The 18,053-nt window shown below is 35.7% G+C and overlaps 1 protein-coding gene across 17 annotated transcripts in view; it reads right to left on the minus strand.

Moving 5' to 3' along the window:
- MEF2A (myocyte enhancer factor 2A) overlaps positions 1-18,053 on the minus strand; it is a 259,713-nt gene that overhangs the window by 146,489 nt on the left and 95,171 nt on the right. For 10 of the 17 annotated variants that reach the window (XM_069098483.1, XM_069098484.1, XM_069098489.1 and 7 more), the window contains one exon: positions 509-708. The exons of the other annotated variants lie outside the window; for them this stretch is intronic. In XM_069098483.1, the coding sequence (XP_068954584.1) occupies positions 509-562 (54 nt within the window). In that variant the 5' untranslated portion in view covers positions 563-708. The remainder of the gene's footprint in view (positions 1-508; positions 709-18,053) is intronic. 17 annotated transcript variants of the gene reach the window in all.

The raw sequence follows: 18,053 nt of genomic DNA on the forward strand, positions 1-18,053 counted from the left end.
TGAGTCCTTTCTATCAATCATAAATAGGTGTTTTTAAGCATCTACTATGCTCCAGGAATGGGGTATGGGGCAGTTCTTGCCCTCAAGAGCTTACATTTTATTAGGAGAGATATATGTATGTATGCAAGTATATATTACATATGTATATACAAAATAAATACATAAATACAAGGTAGTTGGGCAGAGGCACTAGAGGCTGCAGGGCAAAGATTTATAAAAAGGTACTCTTTTAACAGACAATTAATTTAAAAGACAAAATAAAAATAAAACCCTAAAATTGAAAATATCTAGTACAGCATAAAAGAAGCAAAACGTTTTTTTTATTGTTAAACAAAGATACTTTCACAGTCTTACTTTCAAAAATTCATAATAATTGGGAAGTTTTAATTATACTTGGCTGAAAAAATCCCAGAGAACTCACAGCTAAAATAAAATTTCAACATAAGATATAATAATTATGTTATACTAAAAGCTTTTAATTAAACAATTAAGCAACTGTCTTATTTACCTGTCTGTTCCTTTCATCCATAATCCGAGTAATCTGTATTTTCTTCCGCCCCATTTTTGCGCTCTCCTTTTCTTCTTTACAATCCAAATAACTATTTAATTCTAGAATTATTTCTCTTCAATATCCTAATGCATGGTACACAGCTTCTCCTGTCTCAGCTTCCAGTCCAAAGGCTGCTTCTGAAACTATTTTTTTAAGATCTAAAAGAAATAATAGAATTTACGATATAAATTACAGAAAACAGATGATACTTCAAGATAAATTTCTGTCTACAGGAATTCCAAAACTCTTTTTATACAATACATAACAATATAAAATCATAAGTGAGTAGAATTGGTTCTTCTAAAGTTATTAGTGTTGTATAATCACTACCAAAATTTAACAGTCAACATTATGGAATAAACCTCTGGAAGTGAATCTTTTGGCTTCCCAGATGATCGTTCTCTGGGGAAATCTTTTCATGTCAAACTTAACTTCTCTTCTACCATTTTGGAAATTAAGTAACTCTAATTCCATCTTTAGGGGAAACAGAAAATAGTTTATCCTTAAAATATGACAAGTTCAAAGTGTCCACTGGACCTAAATTTCCCAAGAAAATTACATGATTATACCTTCCCTCAAACGTTCCTAGCACACTGTATTTATATTTCTCAATTTCTACCTTAATATAATTCAGACATACATACACATACGTATTATACATATACATACAGTATTTTTGTCAACTTTTTATAAGAAATAAAAATTTGATAAAAGAACTACAACCAAGATTTTATTAAGATAGAGTGGTAGTGGGAAGACACACTAATACAATGATAGTATAGCAGTTGGTCCAACTGTACTAAATACCAATTTGTAATTATGCAAAATATTTACTAAGCTATACATATGCTTTGGCCCAGCAATTCCACTAGTAGGCCTATACCATCCACCCCAACAACGTCAATAATAAAAACAAAAATATAGTATTACTAAAATATTTGTAGCATCGCATTTTGTGGTAGCAAAAAAAAGTACCCATCAATAGGAAAATGGATGAAAAAGCTATGATATTTGAATGTAATAGGCATATTACTATGGAATTAGAAATTATATGAGAAATTCAGATAAACATGGGAAGACTTATTAGTTGATGATAAAGAACAAAATAAAAGAGTGCCAAAAAATACATAATAACTACAACATAAATTAAAGAGTACTAAAATAATGTCAAACTTTGAGTAAATAAAAACCAAGAAAGGTCCTTAAAAAGAGAAAATTAAACATACCTCCCCCTCTTTATCATAGAGAAGTGATGAGGAACTACTATGAGAATGCTGTGAGTCATAAGATGTGATGATAGTATCTGTTAAATGGGGAGGGGGAAGAAAGGAGGGTACTTTGTTTTTCCATTCCTTAGAAATGAATGATACAAAGAGAGTGCACTACCTTAAAAATTCATATTATGAAAACTAAAGTAATATTTTCTTGACTCTGCTCCCGTTGTAGCATTAAGCATATACAGGGAAATGTTTGTTTTCAAAGGAACTGAGAAAAGACAGGAGAAAACTCAAAAATTAAACAAGTTTGTGTTTTGTCATGTGGGATTTTGCCAAATCTGACTCTGGGACAGCATGGTATAGTGGAAATAATGCATTTAAATTCAAAAAGAAGCAAAACTACAAAAATCATCAAAAGAAAACTTGTTTTTTGGAGGGGAGAAGGCAAGGCAATTGGAGTTAAGTAACTTGCCCAAGATCACACAGCTAGTAAGTGTTAAGTGTTTAAGGCCGCATTTGAACTCAGGTTCTCCTGACTCCAGGGCCAGTGCTCTATTCACTGCGCCACCTAGCTGTCCCAAAAGAAAATTTTTAAAACAAGCAATGCAAAGAACTCTTAACACAAACTTAAGATAGGCATTATAGAATCACAACTATAGAATCCCAGCCACTGTCCTTCAAGGCTGTAACCTAAGCCCTCTTCCATTTTCCCTCTGTACAACTGTGTTTAGTGATCCCATTGGCTCCCATGGAGTTCAAATATCAACTTTACATAGATTCCTAAATTTATGTATCCAGTCACCCAGGTTTGATAACTTGATGTCATTCTTGACTCGTTATTTATAGTGAACCCACATATCTAATCCATTGCCAAATTTTGTCATTTCTACTTTCATAACTTTCCCTTTTCTCCATTCCAACAGCTACAACCCTGGTTCAAATCACTATTAGCTTTAGCCTGTGCCATTCCAAAAGCCTTCTAATTGGTCTCTACCTCAAGTGTCTATCCCACTCCAATCTATCCACTACTCAACTGCCAGTGTCATTTTCCTAAAGTATCAGTCTGATCATGTTGCAACTTATTCAATGAGCTCCAGTGGCTCCCAATGACTTACAGAATCAAAAATAAAGTCCTTTTACTGGCATGTAGAGTGCTTCACAAACTCGCCCCTTCCTTCTTTCCTAGACTTATATTTTTCACCCCCCCCTCCACACACTCTACAATTCAGCTACACAGGTCAATTTGACATTCCTCCAATGACATTCATTTCCAGATTTCATCCACTTGCCTTGGCTGCTCCCACACTTGTAATGATATCACTCCTCATCACTACATCCTAGGTTCTCTGGCTTCCTTTAAGACCCAAAATCAAATACCACCCTCTGATAGGAGGTTTCACCTCTTCTATCCTACACTCTCCTCTCCCCCTACGCAGCTTGTATCTTCTTTCTGAGATTACCTTCAATTTGTACTGTAGCTCTATATTGTACATACATAATTATTTGCATGCTATATCCTTCATCAGAATGTGAGCTTCTTGAGGGCAAGAACCACGCTTCTGTCTTTCTTTGGATTCTCCAGAGTTTACTATTCTATTGCTTAATAATTCTAATTGTTAGGAAATTTTTCCTTGTAAAAATTATAATAGTAATTGGTCTCTGGATGGATTTTATGAAACAGACGGGATCCAGGAGTGAAATCAAAGAAGCAAAAATCCCCTCCCACATCTTTTTGAAATAATACCAACAGTGGAATTAGAAACAAAGCTTGAATTAAAGATACAGGATGAATAATAAAAGAAATTTTTAAAATTTTTACAAGATATGAAGAAGGAACTGAATAAGGAGGAAGAGCAAAAATTCAATTAAACCAGACTCAAAATTGTCAAACTTTAACACCATGGGGGTTGGGTTTAGGGGGTACAGGAGAGTTTTCACAAACTTTTAGAGTTAATGAGATGGATTATGTAAACTTTGTTCAGTAAAATATGTACTTGACAAGCTTAGGAAAGATTCACATTAGTAAAATAAGACAATTCTTATCTTAGAAAACATGACAAAAATGTCAATATAAAATTTAACTAATTTACATAAACGTAAATGAAATAAATTCCTCTATATAAAGAAATACCATTACAGTATGGATGAAAATTCTTAAAGCAACAATATATTCCTTATAGGAAACACATTTAATAAAAAAAGATTAAATGGATTCATGATTGACTAAAAGTTTTCATTCTTCAGTGAATATCATAAAATTCAGATTGGTGGTAATATCACACAATAAAGCTGAATTCAAATCAGAATTCACTGATTTATACTCATATACATATATGCATATATAAATATACAAAAACATGCTTAAAGACATGAACAAGGGAATAGTAAATATTTAGTCACCTGAAGACATAGTGGCTTTATTTATAAGGATAAGCTAAATGACTTACAAAGAAAGTTAGGTACAAAATTGATGATATTGAATTTAATGCTATACTAATAGAATAAGGCTAATATAGTAAGAAAATTTTTACAATACATACACAAAGAAATCAGCTTTGCAAGATAATAGAATCACAACATTTCCAAGTGGGAAGAGGCCTTATATGAACCTAATGAGAAAAGCTCTACCCCTGACACCACCAAAAGTGGTCAAGTAACTTCCACTTGAAGACCTTGGATAATGAGGAGCCTTTTCCCTCATAAGTCATCCCATTTCACTTAAGAATCACCGATTCTACCTCCATAACCTATCTTATATACAAGGACATGTGTGACATACTTCATGAGGGTATGTACATCCAAGGAATCTTATTTTTTAAAGGAAAACTTACTGAGTACTCAATCACAAGTGGCAGTCTGATTAAACTAAGGAAATAAAAATTTAAACAATTTTTAAAGCTTTTCTTTGCAAAAGTATTCCTTTTAATCAAATAATTTCCTATTTCTATGGCAGGTACAATTATCCTTTCAGTCATCAAGGTTCACAACCTTGGTGTCATCCTTGAGTTTTCATTTTTACACCCTTCCCTTATCCCCCATCAGTTGCCAAAAAGTGTCACTTCCATTTCCACAATATCTCTCATAGATTCCCCTTTTTCTATTCATATAGCCACTACCCTAGTTCAAGTCATCCTCACCTTTCTACTTGAATTTTTGCTAATTAGCCTCCCTGATTCAAGTCTCTGCCCTCTGCAGACCATTTTCAACACAACTGATAAATCGATTTTTCCTGAAACACAGGTCTGATCACGATACTTCCTTGCTCAGTTCTCCTCAGGGACTCTCTTGCCTTAGTGTCCATTACAAACCTTTCTGTCTGGCATTCAAAATCCTTTGAAATCCAACTCCAGCCTACATTTCCAGACCTAGCATAGATTACTTTTATCCAAACTGGGATGCTTGCTATTCTACCTTATATCTCTGTGTCTTTGCACAGGCTACCTCCCATGCCTTGAATTTACTTCCTCTTTACCCCATTTTTTTAGAAACCCTTCCTAGAAGGATTCAGTTGAGGGGACATTAAAAGAAAGCCCATGCTCATTCCTCATTCGTTATACTAATACTACCAGATATCACTTCACATATATTTTGAATTTGTTTATCTAAGTTCATTTTGTTTCTCTCAACAGAATTTAATCTCCTGGAGAAGTATCATATTTCTGCCTTTGTAATACTAGTGTTAGCATGGTACCTGGTTAATGGTAGTATCATTTAGCAAATGTTTGTTGAATGGTTGAGGAAAAAGTTATCTAAAAGTTAAGGGCAGAGGCTAGAATTTACTAATTATACTCTAATTCCCTAAAAATTAGAGATCATATCACAACTTTGTTGTTTTAGTCTCTAAAAGCATAGCACCATCACTCATATATTAGTTTCTTTAGAAGAAAACTTTTTTGAATACAAATCATATTTATAAAATAACTTTAATTTTCTATATCAAAAAGAGAAAAATATATTAAAAATACATATCTGCAAAAAAGCAACAAACACCTGGAGTATATTTACAAAAGAAAAGGAATAATTCTCTATTCAACTTATTTCTAGTACCTCAGTAACACTAATGCATATTATGAACCCCATATTTCAATTCTTTTTTTTTTTTTTTACCTTTTTGGAGGGCAATTTTAAGTAACTTGCCCAAGGTTACATGGCTAGTTTTTTTGTGTGAGTGTTAAGTGTCTGAGGCCAGAACCAAACTTGGGTCCTCCTGATTCCGGGGCCTACACTTTATTCTCTGCGCCACCTAGCCGCCCCCCCAAACTTCAATTCTGCAGATCAAAAAAATGTATATTTTATGTCATATACGAGATGCCAAGTATTTGAGAACCTGACTATTCTCTTAAAAGATTTCTTAAACATTTAACATTTCTTAAACAATAAAAATCTGGTATGATAACTGAGTATTTTTATCAAAGTATTCAATTTTCAATAAACCCTCACTGAAAAGTATTTATTATATTCCCAGAAGGGCTTGATTTCACAAATGAAGTTACTCCAATGAACTGCTAAGAAATTCTCAAGGTCTTAAGGGCCACATTCACTTTCAAGTTTTCACATATTCACTAACAAGTCAATTATAAAAACTAATTTTTTTTAAGAAATGGAAGCAAAGACAGAAACATGAGTGAGAATAATATGAGGTACATTGCTTATGCCTCTTCTACTGCCCTATGATATCAAGGAAAGAGTCAGGACATTTCTTCAAAATGTGAAAGAATTCTCAGTCTTGAGATGAAATTTTAGCTAGAAAATCTAGAAGGGCTAGCGCTTTCCTCCCTGATAATCTGACCATGTATATACTTTTTTTCCCTCTGCTTGGTAAATCTATATTCTCAAAGATGTTTTATCTGCTCAAAGGAGAGGATAAAAAAAAAAATAAAACACCTATATATTTATAAGAAAATCAGAGATGATCTTTTACAAACTTACCTACACAAGGTTTTCAAAACATTCAATATACCTTATTACTTGTAATAATAAATTTAGGCAACAAATTCTAAACTTGACAACTAATTTATTATAATAACAGTCTACTTTTGTTACTCTTGAATTTACAGTAAAAAAATTAGAATATGAACTCATATAACAGGTACTAATGCTAGAAAATTATTCAGCTAACAAAACCAAATTATTACTATTCCATAAAACTGCTAAAAAGCATTACAGTTTGAAAATTTTTTGAAATTATATTTTATATTTATTTTTAGTTTACATCATTCATTTCCACAAGATTTTGAGTTACAAATTTTCTCCCGGTCTTTCCCCTACCCACCATCCCAAATACAGCAATCCCACTGTATATCCCCTCCTCCAATCTGCTCTCTCCTACATTCTCCCCCATACCCCCTCCAACTTTCAGTAGAGCAATATGGATCTCTATACCCCAATGCTTTTATATCTTATTTCTTAGTTGCATGTAAAAAAAAAATAATAATATATTTTTTTTAAATAATCTGATTTTAAAACTTTGAATTCCAGTTTCTTTTCCTTCATCCCTCGTCATCCTGACTGGGAAGATAAGCAATTCCATATAGGTTGTACATGCATAGCTACGCAAAACATTTCTATAGTGGATATACTGTGAAAGACTGACTATATTTCCCTCCATCCTATCCCGCCCCGAACTTGTTCTATTCTCTACTTTGACCCTGTCCCTTTTCAAAAGTGTGTGCTTCTATCTTCCCACCCCCCCACCTGTCCTCCCCTCCATCATCCCCCCTCTCATCCCCTTCCCCCCTATTCTCCTAAAGGGTGAGATACCCTATTTAGTGTGCATGTCATTCCCTTCCTAAGCCAAATTCAAGGATGGTTAGGTTGATCCATTCCCTTTTGCCTTCCTGTTCTTCCCCTCCATAGTAACAGTTTTCCCTTGCCTCTTCTATATGAGATGATTTACCCCATTCTCTCTCTCCCCTTCTCCTCTCATTATATTCTTTTCTCACCTCTCAATTTCATCTTTTAAGCCTTATCCCTTCCTATTCAATTGGTCCTGTGCCCTCTATGTATACCTGTACACATATACACACACTTATATATGTATCCATATGCCCATATACCCTCTTATATATACATATGTGTGCATATATATACATATATATACACATATATATTCCCTCCAACTATTCTGATACTGAGAAAAGTTTTACTGAGAAAAGTTACAATTATCATTTTTCCATGTAGGAATGTAAACACTTCAACTTTGATAAGTTCCTTATGATTTCTTTTCCCTGTTTACCTTCTCATGCTTCCCGTAGCTGAATATCGAATTTTCTATTCAATTCTTTTCTATTCATCAAGAATGCTTGAAAGTCCTCTATTCCATTCAATGACCATATTTTCCCCTGAAACATGATACTCAGTTTTGCTGGGTAGGTGATTCTTGGTTTTAATCCCAGTTCCTTTGACCTGTGGAATATCATATTCCAAGCCCTTCAATACCTCAATGTAGAAGCTGCCAGATCCTGTGTTATCCTGATTGTGTTTCAACAATATTCAAATTCTTTCTTCTTGGCTCCTTGATCTGGGAACTCTGGAACCTGGCTATAATATTCCTAGGAGTTTTCTTTTGGGGATCTTTTTCAGGAGATGATCAGTGGATTCTTTCAACCTCTATTTTGCCCTCTGATTCTAAAACATAAGGGCAATTTTCCTTGAGAATTTCTTGAAGGATGATTTCTAGGTTCTTACTTTGATCATGGCTTTCAGGTAGTCCAATAATTTTTAAATTATTTCTCCTGGATCTATTTTCCAGGTCAGTTGTATTTCCAATGAGATATTTCACATTACCTTCTATTTTTTTTTGTTTTGATCTGTTTTTATAATATCTTGATTTCTCAAAGTCACTAGCTTCCATTTGCTCCAATCTAATTCTGAAGCAATTATTCTCTTCAGTAAACTTTTGAGATTCTTTTTCCATCTGGCAAATTCAGCTTTTTTTAAGGCATTCTTCTCTTCATTGGCTTTTTGAGCCTCTTTTGCCATTTGAGTTAGTCTATTTTTAAGGTATTATATTCTTCAGTCAGGTTGTTGACTCACTTTTCATGATTTTCTTGCATCATTCTCATTTTTCTTCCCAATTTTTCCTCCACTTCTCTTATGTGGCTTTCAAAATCCTTCTTAAGCTCCTCTATGGCCTGCAACCAGTTCATATTTTTTTTGGAAGCTTTTGGTGCAGGAGTTTTGACTTCATTGTCTTCCTCCTGTTCCATGCTTTGATCCTTTTTGTCCCCAAAATAGGAATCTAAAGTTGGATTGCTTTGCTTCCTTTGCTTGCTCATGCTGTCATTCAATTACTTGACTTTTGAGCTTTTTGCCACAGCAGAACTCTGCTTCCAGAGAGAAGAGCTTTGTCCCAAATCGCTGGGGTTTTCTCAGCTGCCAGAGGTATTAGCTGGGTGCCCTCTCAGAAGCTTCCACTGGCTCTGGCACACTGGTCACGCACCCCAGGACCTCCACCCTAGACAGCAATCCAGATCAAAGCAGGTTAAAGCAAGAGTGATAACCCCTCGGAATGGCTGCTTGGTCCCCCTACAATCTGCAGGCCATGAGCTCTGAAGTAGCCACATGGTGGCGGCCGCTGCGCCCAGCCACTTCTCCCTCCAGGAGCAGAGGCCACACCACACTCCCAGACCCCCTGTTCCCAAAGTCCACAATTTGCCTTTGGCATTTATGGGTTGATAATTCTGGAAATCACCACAGCTGCTAGTGATCCACTCTCCCAAAGTCCCTCCAGTCGGCGGTTGGGCATGACTACTCTGAGACTAAAACCACGGGCTTATACAGGCCTTAGCTCTGCTCCCAGCCACTCCAGTGGACCCTTCCTGCCCGCCTCCCGGGCTGCCTTCAAGGGGAGATTTGTTTCTCTCTGTCACTCTGTGGGTTCTGTAGCCCTAAGGTTTGTTTAGAGTCATTTTTTATAGGTATTTGAGGTGATTCTGGGGGGAGCACACAGAGTTTTCTTGTTTCTACACCGCCATCTTGGCTCTGCCCCTGAAAGTTTTCTTAATACAGAGTCTTAATAGGCTGTTTGAAAAAGACTCTGGTATATTCTGAGGTATCATAATCTTTGAGCCATATGTGGAAAATAGTACAACTATATCACACACCACCTCACAATTACTAAGGAGAGTCAGCAAGAAGTGATTAGGCAGAGAATACATTTCATAATCTACTCACCCCATGCTAAAGATATGGCCATGACATTCTGGTGCTGATGCAGCTTAAAAAGAGAAAGCGGCAGCATAATTTCATAAAAATTGTCATTTCTTTATAATCAAAATTATCTTTCTTGTTAAGAATTTTAAATGACAAAAAAGTTATAATTTTCACAAAACTTCACAAAATCACATTGGATTCTTAAAGAAATAATAAAAAAACAAAATCACATATTATTATCCAATCCATCAATAAGCTTACTCCATACTAAGTAAGCTCTGAGGATATGAACTATAGAAGTAAAACAATGCCCTGACCACAGCGAATTTATATTCCAATGTGAAGAATAATAAATATATACAAAATGAATACAGGACAATTTTGAGAAGGAATGTACTAGCGGCCAAGTGACCAGGAAAGTGTAAGAAGAAGCAAGGTAGGATTTTTGTTTTCTTTCTGGAGTTCAGTTTCCCAGGGGCAGGCTAAATTGTAAACACTGGAAGGATTAATCACCTTTGAACCCTGATAATTCACAGCTGTGCTGAGTCATGTAAGTTTTATGCTTTCTTACTCTGAGCCAATCAGGAGCAGAGTCTGTTACATATTATGGGAGGTTAATATTTTGCTCTAGGTATTTGTTCATGAGAAGGATCTTTTGATTTCCTGGTTGAGACTCTATGTAGCCATATGTTCAGAGCCCCCCCCCCAACTGCTTAGATGTTTGTGCTCCCTCAATACAGTGATGTATATAGAGCATATAACAATACTGCTTTACTCAGACAGTTGGAGCCCTGTTTGTTGGTCTTTGTGCTAATTTCTCTGCTTGTATTTTCCATACTCACTTCTTTCTCTGTAATTAAAGTAGGATTGTTAACTCCTTTAAAGCTATCTTTCTTTTATAAAGCAGATCAAAAGTTCCGGTGCTAGGTCATCCTAGGTGTGCTAGGTGCTTGCTGATACAGAAGGGCTTTATGTAAAAAGGAATAGGTGTTTAAGATGAATCTTTGAGAAAACAAGGGAAGGTCCCTGACAGCCAGTACAAAGATGCAGGGAGAAGAGCTATTAGACTATTGTGTGCAGAAAAATGAACAAGCCAGCAGAACTAAATCAAGTCCAAGGAAGAGAACAAAATGCAAAAAGACTGCAAAGGTAAAGAAGGGATGTGGTTGTAAAGAGATCTGAATGTCTAACCGGGGAGTTTATATTTCATCCTCTGAGGAAACAATAAACCCCCAGAATATGTTAAGTAGGAATGGTGATATGATAAGACCTATACTTTAGGAAAATCAGCTTAGTGGCTATATGTAGGATTGACAAAGACAAAATGGTCAAATATAAGAATATTCCAATAGTCAAGGAGAAGGTGATAAGGGTCTGAAATGGTAGCTGTGAGAACAGAGAAAGGAGCATAAGTGAGAAATGTTGTAGAGATAGAAATAAAAGAGTTCCAAAGTCTGTGTGGTTTTAAGCTTTAATAGCTTTAAGGAGTAGACTACATGGACACTTTCTGGAACTACCTGTATTTGGCCACTAACTAGAAATGTGAGAAGTTAAGAATGACACAAAGTCAAAGCAAAGAATAATGAACTGTTGGTTCAATACCCAATATATAAAAGTTTTAAGTCAACTTCAACTTCTAATATTAAAACTCATACAAGACAAAAATAAAAATATTAGGTCAAAGTCAAGATTAGACAAATTCTAATGTTTTTTCAACACAAGTTGGAAAATGTACCTTATATTAAAGGGTCTTGAAATTACTACTGTTCTCTTACATCGTTAAAGAAAAATAAAACATCTAAAGATATTATAAGGTGAAATCACATTTGGTGTATAAGTGTACATTATTTGCAGAAAAGTTAACAATATTTTAACTTCTTTTTCTTTTTTTCTTACTGAACACCAGTAATACACAACCAAGAAAATGAGGGTTCTACTCAGTAAGATTCACAAAATAATTCAAATGACAACACACAAACCTCAAATACAGAGGAAGTTGGAAGACATGGCTTATTAAATAAGAAATCACCATGTATTTATTCCAGTCTGACTAGATGATAAAGAATGAAATAATGATGGGGCGGCCAGGTAGCACAGCGAGTAAGAGTACCGGCTCCAGTGTTGGGACGACCTGGAGATCGAATCCCGGGCTCAGGCGCTCAGCACCACACCCAGAAATAACTGGCCGTGTAACCTTGAGCAAGTTACTTAACCCCGATTGCTTAAATAAAAAAAAAAAAAGAATGAAATAATGAAGAAAAGAAAGGATGTGGAATCATAATAATTTTTTTTTAAAGCAATTGGGGTTAAGTAACTTGCTCAAGGTTACACAGCCAGGTGTTTCTGGGTAGGTGCTAAGTGTCTGAGCCCGGATTCCATCCCAGGTCATCCCTACTCTGGGGCCAGTGCTTCTTACTCACTGTGCTACCTGGCCACCCCAGAATCATAATAATTTAAGAGACGGGGTAAAGAATGCCCACTACAAAATTCCAAATAAATGGTCTTCCAGATTCCGTCTGAAGACTTTCATATAGAAGGCAGCCATTATCTCCTATATCAGTTGATTGTTCTTACAGGCAGTTCTAATTTTTAGAAAGATATTCCTGATATCAAACCTAAATTTGCCTCTTTGTTGTTTTTAACCTGATGTTCTTGGTTCTCTTCCACAAAACAATCCTTCAAAGACTTAAAGATAGCTATCATGCACCTCCTGAGTCTTTCTCTAAGGTAAACAAGCCCAAATTCTCAACAGATCCTCATGTGGCAGAAAATTGAAGACCCTTCACAACTGTGATGTGCCCTCATTGGTACTCTATTCAACATTCTTCCTAAAACGTAGAGCCAAGAGCCAAGTGCAATACTCCAGATGTATTCCTGAACACTATAGAACACTATGCTTCTCAATATAGCCAACATCATGTTAGCTGTTATGCCTGCCATGTAACATTACAATTTCATAATAGAGTAGTGTAATGGGAATGGGAATTTAAAGATCTTCCCTGCCCCTTAAAAAAACCTAAGGGAATTTGGAGACCTTCCCTGCTTTGAAAATAAACTGTCCTCTAAAGGCTGAATGTAATCACATGGAGCCTATGGTGGGAGGAGTTTGCTGAAGGGCAAAGCAGAGCCCACAGGAAGCTGGGGGTCAGAGCTAGCTAGACTTGGAGGAGGAGAGGACGTGTCCCTGGGAATCAGTCAGACTTGTGAGTAAATATTGGTTTGTGAGAAGGCTAAAGGATGGTATGGCACTCTGTGCTGTTGTGGCTTATTAATTTCGTTGCTATTATGACAGAATTAGCTCACTGGTTTTGGGATGTGGTTTTCTGGTTGGGAATAAATGTTTTGCTTTTGTCTTCTATATGGAGAGTCTGTTATATTTTGCAGTTGAGCACTATGCAGGTATATTTACACTGATCTTAGATGCTGTAAATATTGCATTGGTGCTATAAGTAGGTAGGGGTGGAGCCAAGATGGCAGAGTAAAAGCAGAAACTTGCTTGAGCTCTTCCCCAAGCACTTCCAAATATATGTAAAAAATGACTCTAAACAAATTTTAGAGCTACAGAACCCAGATAATGACATAGTGAAATACATCAGCAGGGAATAGAGCACCGGCCCTGGAGTCAGGAGGACCTTAGTTCAAATCTGGCCTCGGACACTTAACAAAAATACTAGCCATGTGACCTTGGGCAAGTCATTTAACCCCAATTGCCCTCCAAAAATCAAAAGAAAAAATTAAAAAAAAAAAGAAATACATCTCCAGCTGAAGACAACCTGGTAACCTGAAAGGAAGGGTTTATTGCACCAGGGTGGGAGTGGAGCACAGTGCCACATGGGCCACACTGGCATAGACCGGCAGAACAGAACTTCAAAATTAGAACAGACTAAATGGAAGCTAATGACTTTATGAGAAATCAAGATAACATAAAACAGATCCAAAAGAATGAAAAAGTAGACGGCAATGTGAAATATCTTGTTGGAAAAAACAACTGACCTGGAAAACAGATCCATAAGAGATAATTTTAAAATTATTGGACTACCTCAAAGCCATGATCAGAAAAAGAGTCTAGACATCATCATTCAAGAAATTACCAAGGAAAATTGCCCTGATATTCTAGAACCAGAGAGTAAAATAGAAAATGAAAGAATTCACCAAGCATCTCTTGAAAAAGATCCCTAAAAGAAAACTCCTGGGTGGATGAGGATGAGAAGGGAGAGAATCTGGAACTCAAAAGTTTTAAAAACAAATGTTAAAAAATTGTTTTTACATGCAACTTGGAATTAAGATATAGAGGTAATGGGGTATGGAAATCCATCTTGCCCTACAAGAAAGTAAGGGGGAAGGGGCCAAGGGGGTATAGGGTAGGATATAAGAGGGGACAGACTGGAGGAAGGGGTAATCAGTATATTAGCCATCTTGGGGTGGGGGGGGTAGGGGAAAGATGGAAAGAAAATTTTGAACTCAAAATCTTGTGGAAATGAATGTTGAAAACTAAAAATAAATAAATATAGTTTCATAATGAGTTTACATTCCACTAAAACACCAAGATCTCTTTCAGATATACTACTATCTGTGCCTCTTCCATCTTCTATTTCTGAAACTGATTTTTTTAACTCAAATGTATAACTTTGCAATTAATCCTTTTAGATTTCATATTAAACTCAGTTCAGTGTCCTAACTTGTCAAAATCTGTTTGCATCTTGATTCTGTCATACAGCATGTCAGCTATCCCTCCCAGTTGTGTCATCTGCATATTTAATAAGCAAACCAACAATTCCTTTATACAAATAACTGATAACAAAAATTTTTTTTTCTGCTTTTTGGAGGGGGGAGGACAGGGCAATTGGGGTTAAGTGACTTGCCCAAGTCCACACAGCTAGCGTTAAGTGTCTGAGGCTGAATTTGAACTCCTGACTTCAGGGCCAGTGATTAAGAAGCACGGGGTCAACAAATAAAATGAAAGCAAGTACAATGGGAGTTTGTTGAAATATGAGCTTCATCTACAGAACCTCCATGGTTCCTTCTAGCTCTGATGTAATGAGTTTACATGGGTTAGAATAGTTGGAAATAATGTCATAGAAAAAGCAGAACTTGAACTGGAATGTTTTCAAAGGACAGAAAACATAATCTGGGAAGGGACAATACTTAAGCAGAAGAAACAAAATGAGCCAAGGCACAGAGGCAGAAATAAGCATAACATGTTCTTGGAAGAGTAAAAAAGATCAGAGTGGCCATCGGATATTCCTAGTTTTGGAATAAATAAAAAGGTCACAAAGAAGACAACATAAGTGAAAAATAGCAGAAATTCCTGAAAACAAGCAATTTCAGTGGTACAAAGATCCTGCGAATTATTCAAAGCACTCAAGAAGAATAGATCAGGTTTGGTAGGAGACAAGCAGAGTTGTTCAGTTACAAAATGTTATTTACAACTCAAGTCAATAAACATTCATTAAGAGCTTTATGAGCACTGGCCCTGGAGTCAGGAGGACCTGAATTCAAATTCGACCCCAGACACTTGGCATTTACTAGCTTGTAGGACTCTGGGCAAGTCACTTAACCTCACAAAAAAAAAAAAACAGCTTATGTGCCAGGCACCATGCTAAGTATTAAGGATAAAATTAAAGGCAAAAAACAGTAGCTGTTCTCAAAGAGCTCACAATCTATTGGGGGAAACAACACATACATAACAATGAACAAACAACATAATGGATAAATTAGAGATAATCTTATATAGCAGACTAGCATTAAGAGGGATCAGAAAAAAAGATTCTTACAAAAAAAAAGTGGCATTTTAGATGAGACAACTATACATGCAGTATAATTCAGTAGGCTAATTATAATAAAATCTGTTCCATAAGGATAATGAACTTGTACTCAGATCATCATAGTCTAATCTTAGAATTATTTCTTCCCCCCCCTCCGCCCCCCCGCATCTATGTCATCTGAACCTAACAATTCCCCGGTACAAGGTAACACATAATTTAATTGTGGGCACCTAAGTATTTTTAGTACAATCTTATCTAAAACTATAGAAATAGATTTTTAAAATATTCTATACCAGCATTCCTTTGACAATCCACATAATGCCAGTTACCAAGTAAATGACAGACTAAATGAAGAAAATGTAAAATCTCACTTTCCACGCTGTTTGTTGACAATAAAATAATTGGCAGAATAATGTAAACCTAAAAGTTGTCCTCCAACAAACCATAGATCATACACAATTTACCAAAATATACCATGGCAAATAATTTGCTCTAAAACATCAAATGAGACACATGATAGGGAAATACATGTTCAACAAAAGAGTTTTCTACTATTTATGGAGGAAGTCAGCACAGAGTCCAAATAAAAGAAGTACTGTTTATAGATGGTAAAGTTCTTTATAAGCTTCTATATTTGCAGGGGACATAGTAGTAATTGCATAAAGACTTAGGACACTGAAAAGCCCCAAAAATGAGATCTATAATCACTCAAATGAGCTCAGTCTATCCACACAGTAAAAATCAAATGGATGAGGCACACCTACTGTCTAGAATATATTTATATTTGGTGGGATAGATCACCTGAAAATATAATGCAGATGGCAAATGGATCCAGAATTGAATGAGAGAAAAAAAGAATTACATTTTTAAAAAAAATTCTAGGGGGCAGTTAAGATAGTGGAATAGGAGGAAATAGTACAGCCCAACTCCCCCCACAACTACTTCCAACAACAATCTAAAAAGAATGCCAGACTGAGCAGGACACAGGAAAGTGAAGCATTAACTTCAGTGGATCATCTTTCCAGCCAAAGATCACAAACTCATGTAAGAGACCAGGTTAGGAAGTGTGGAACATTAGTGGGTCAGGATCCTGAATTCAGTGACCAGAGCTCAAATCAAGGCCAACACCAAAGGGACACCCAGAGCTGAACACAGGTACTCTTAAAACTGATCAAGAACTTAGCCCTAGTCCAGCAGGCCAGTGGCTCATGGTCTGATCATAAAAATCAATTTAAAATATAATTATAAATGAAATAAGAATAAAGAATTATAAAAGAAATGGGATTTAAGGAGGAGAGACTTGGAAAAAAGATAAACAGTTGGGCACATCAAATACAAAACTTTTAGTCAAGTAATATAATTCCTGAAAACTAGAATGGAACAAAGAGAAAATTCCATGAAACAATATTACCAAAACAAAAACAAAAGACTGAAAAAATATAAGGGTAAGTTACCTAATATAAAAATACCAAATATCCTGGAATAAAGATCAAGGAGAAACAATTTAAGAATCATTGGACAACCCAAAAACCACAACATAAAGCCCAGCTGAATACATTTCAACTGCTTAGATCTCTTAGAACAACAGGGCAGAGTGGAATTAGAATCCACTAGCCTCCTCTTGAAAGAAATCCCAAAACAAAAAATCCCAAGAAGATTATAGTCAAAATTCAGAATTTCCAAGACAAGTTTAAAATACTTCAAGTAGCTTAAAAGAGGTCAAAGAGTGCAAAGAAACCACAGTCAGGATCACACAAGATTTGGTACTACCACCATAAAGGAGAAAAGAGCATGGAATATGATATTTGAAAATGCAAAAGAAAAATATTTACAGGGGGTGGCTAGGTGGCACAGTGAATAGAACACCGACCCTGGAGTCAGGAGGACCTGAGTTCAAATCCAATCTCAGATACTTAACACTTCCTAGTCGTGTGACCTTGGGCAAGTCACTTAACCCCAGATTTTAACTGCCCTGCCTTCCCCACTCCAAAAAGAAAAACAAAACAAAAAGAAAAGGAAAATATTTGCAACCAATAACTTAACCAGTAAAATAATAGCATAATACTCAGAGGAAAAAATGAACTTTTTATGAAAGAGAACTCCAAGCATTCCTGATGAAAAGATGAAAATTTAGTAGAAATTTAGAAATACAAAATAAAGGAGTAAAGAAGAAAATAAAAAGGTAAAGACAAGCAAGTAACTGAAAAAGGCTATAGAATAATAAAGTGTTTCGAGTCTAATTGTAGAAGGCTGGGTGGAAGACCTAAGTATTCCTTAAGAATAATGACATAAGTTTATAGAGGGTGGTTTTTGTTATGTTTTGGTTATTTTAAAAGGAGAAAGTAAAGAGTAAAGGAAAAAAAGAAT

Source organism: Petaurus breviceps, unplaced genomic scaffold (genome assembly GCF_028583685.1).
Source record: "Petaurus breviceps papuanus isolate PSGF00001 unplaced genomic scaffold, PetGlider_PUasm1.0 37, whole genome shotgun sequence".
Taxonomy (NCBI): domain Eukaryota; kingdom Metazoa; phylum Chordata; class Mammalia; order Diprotodontia; family Petauridae; genus Petaurus; species Petaurus breviceps.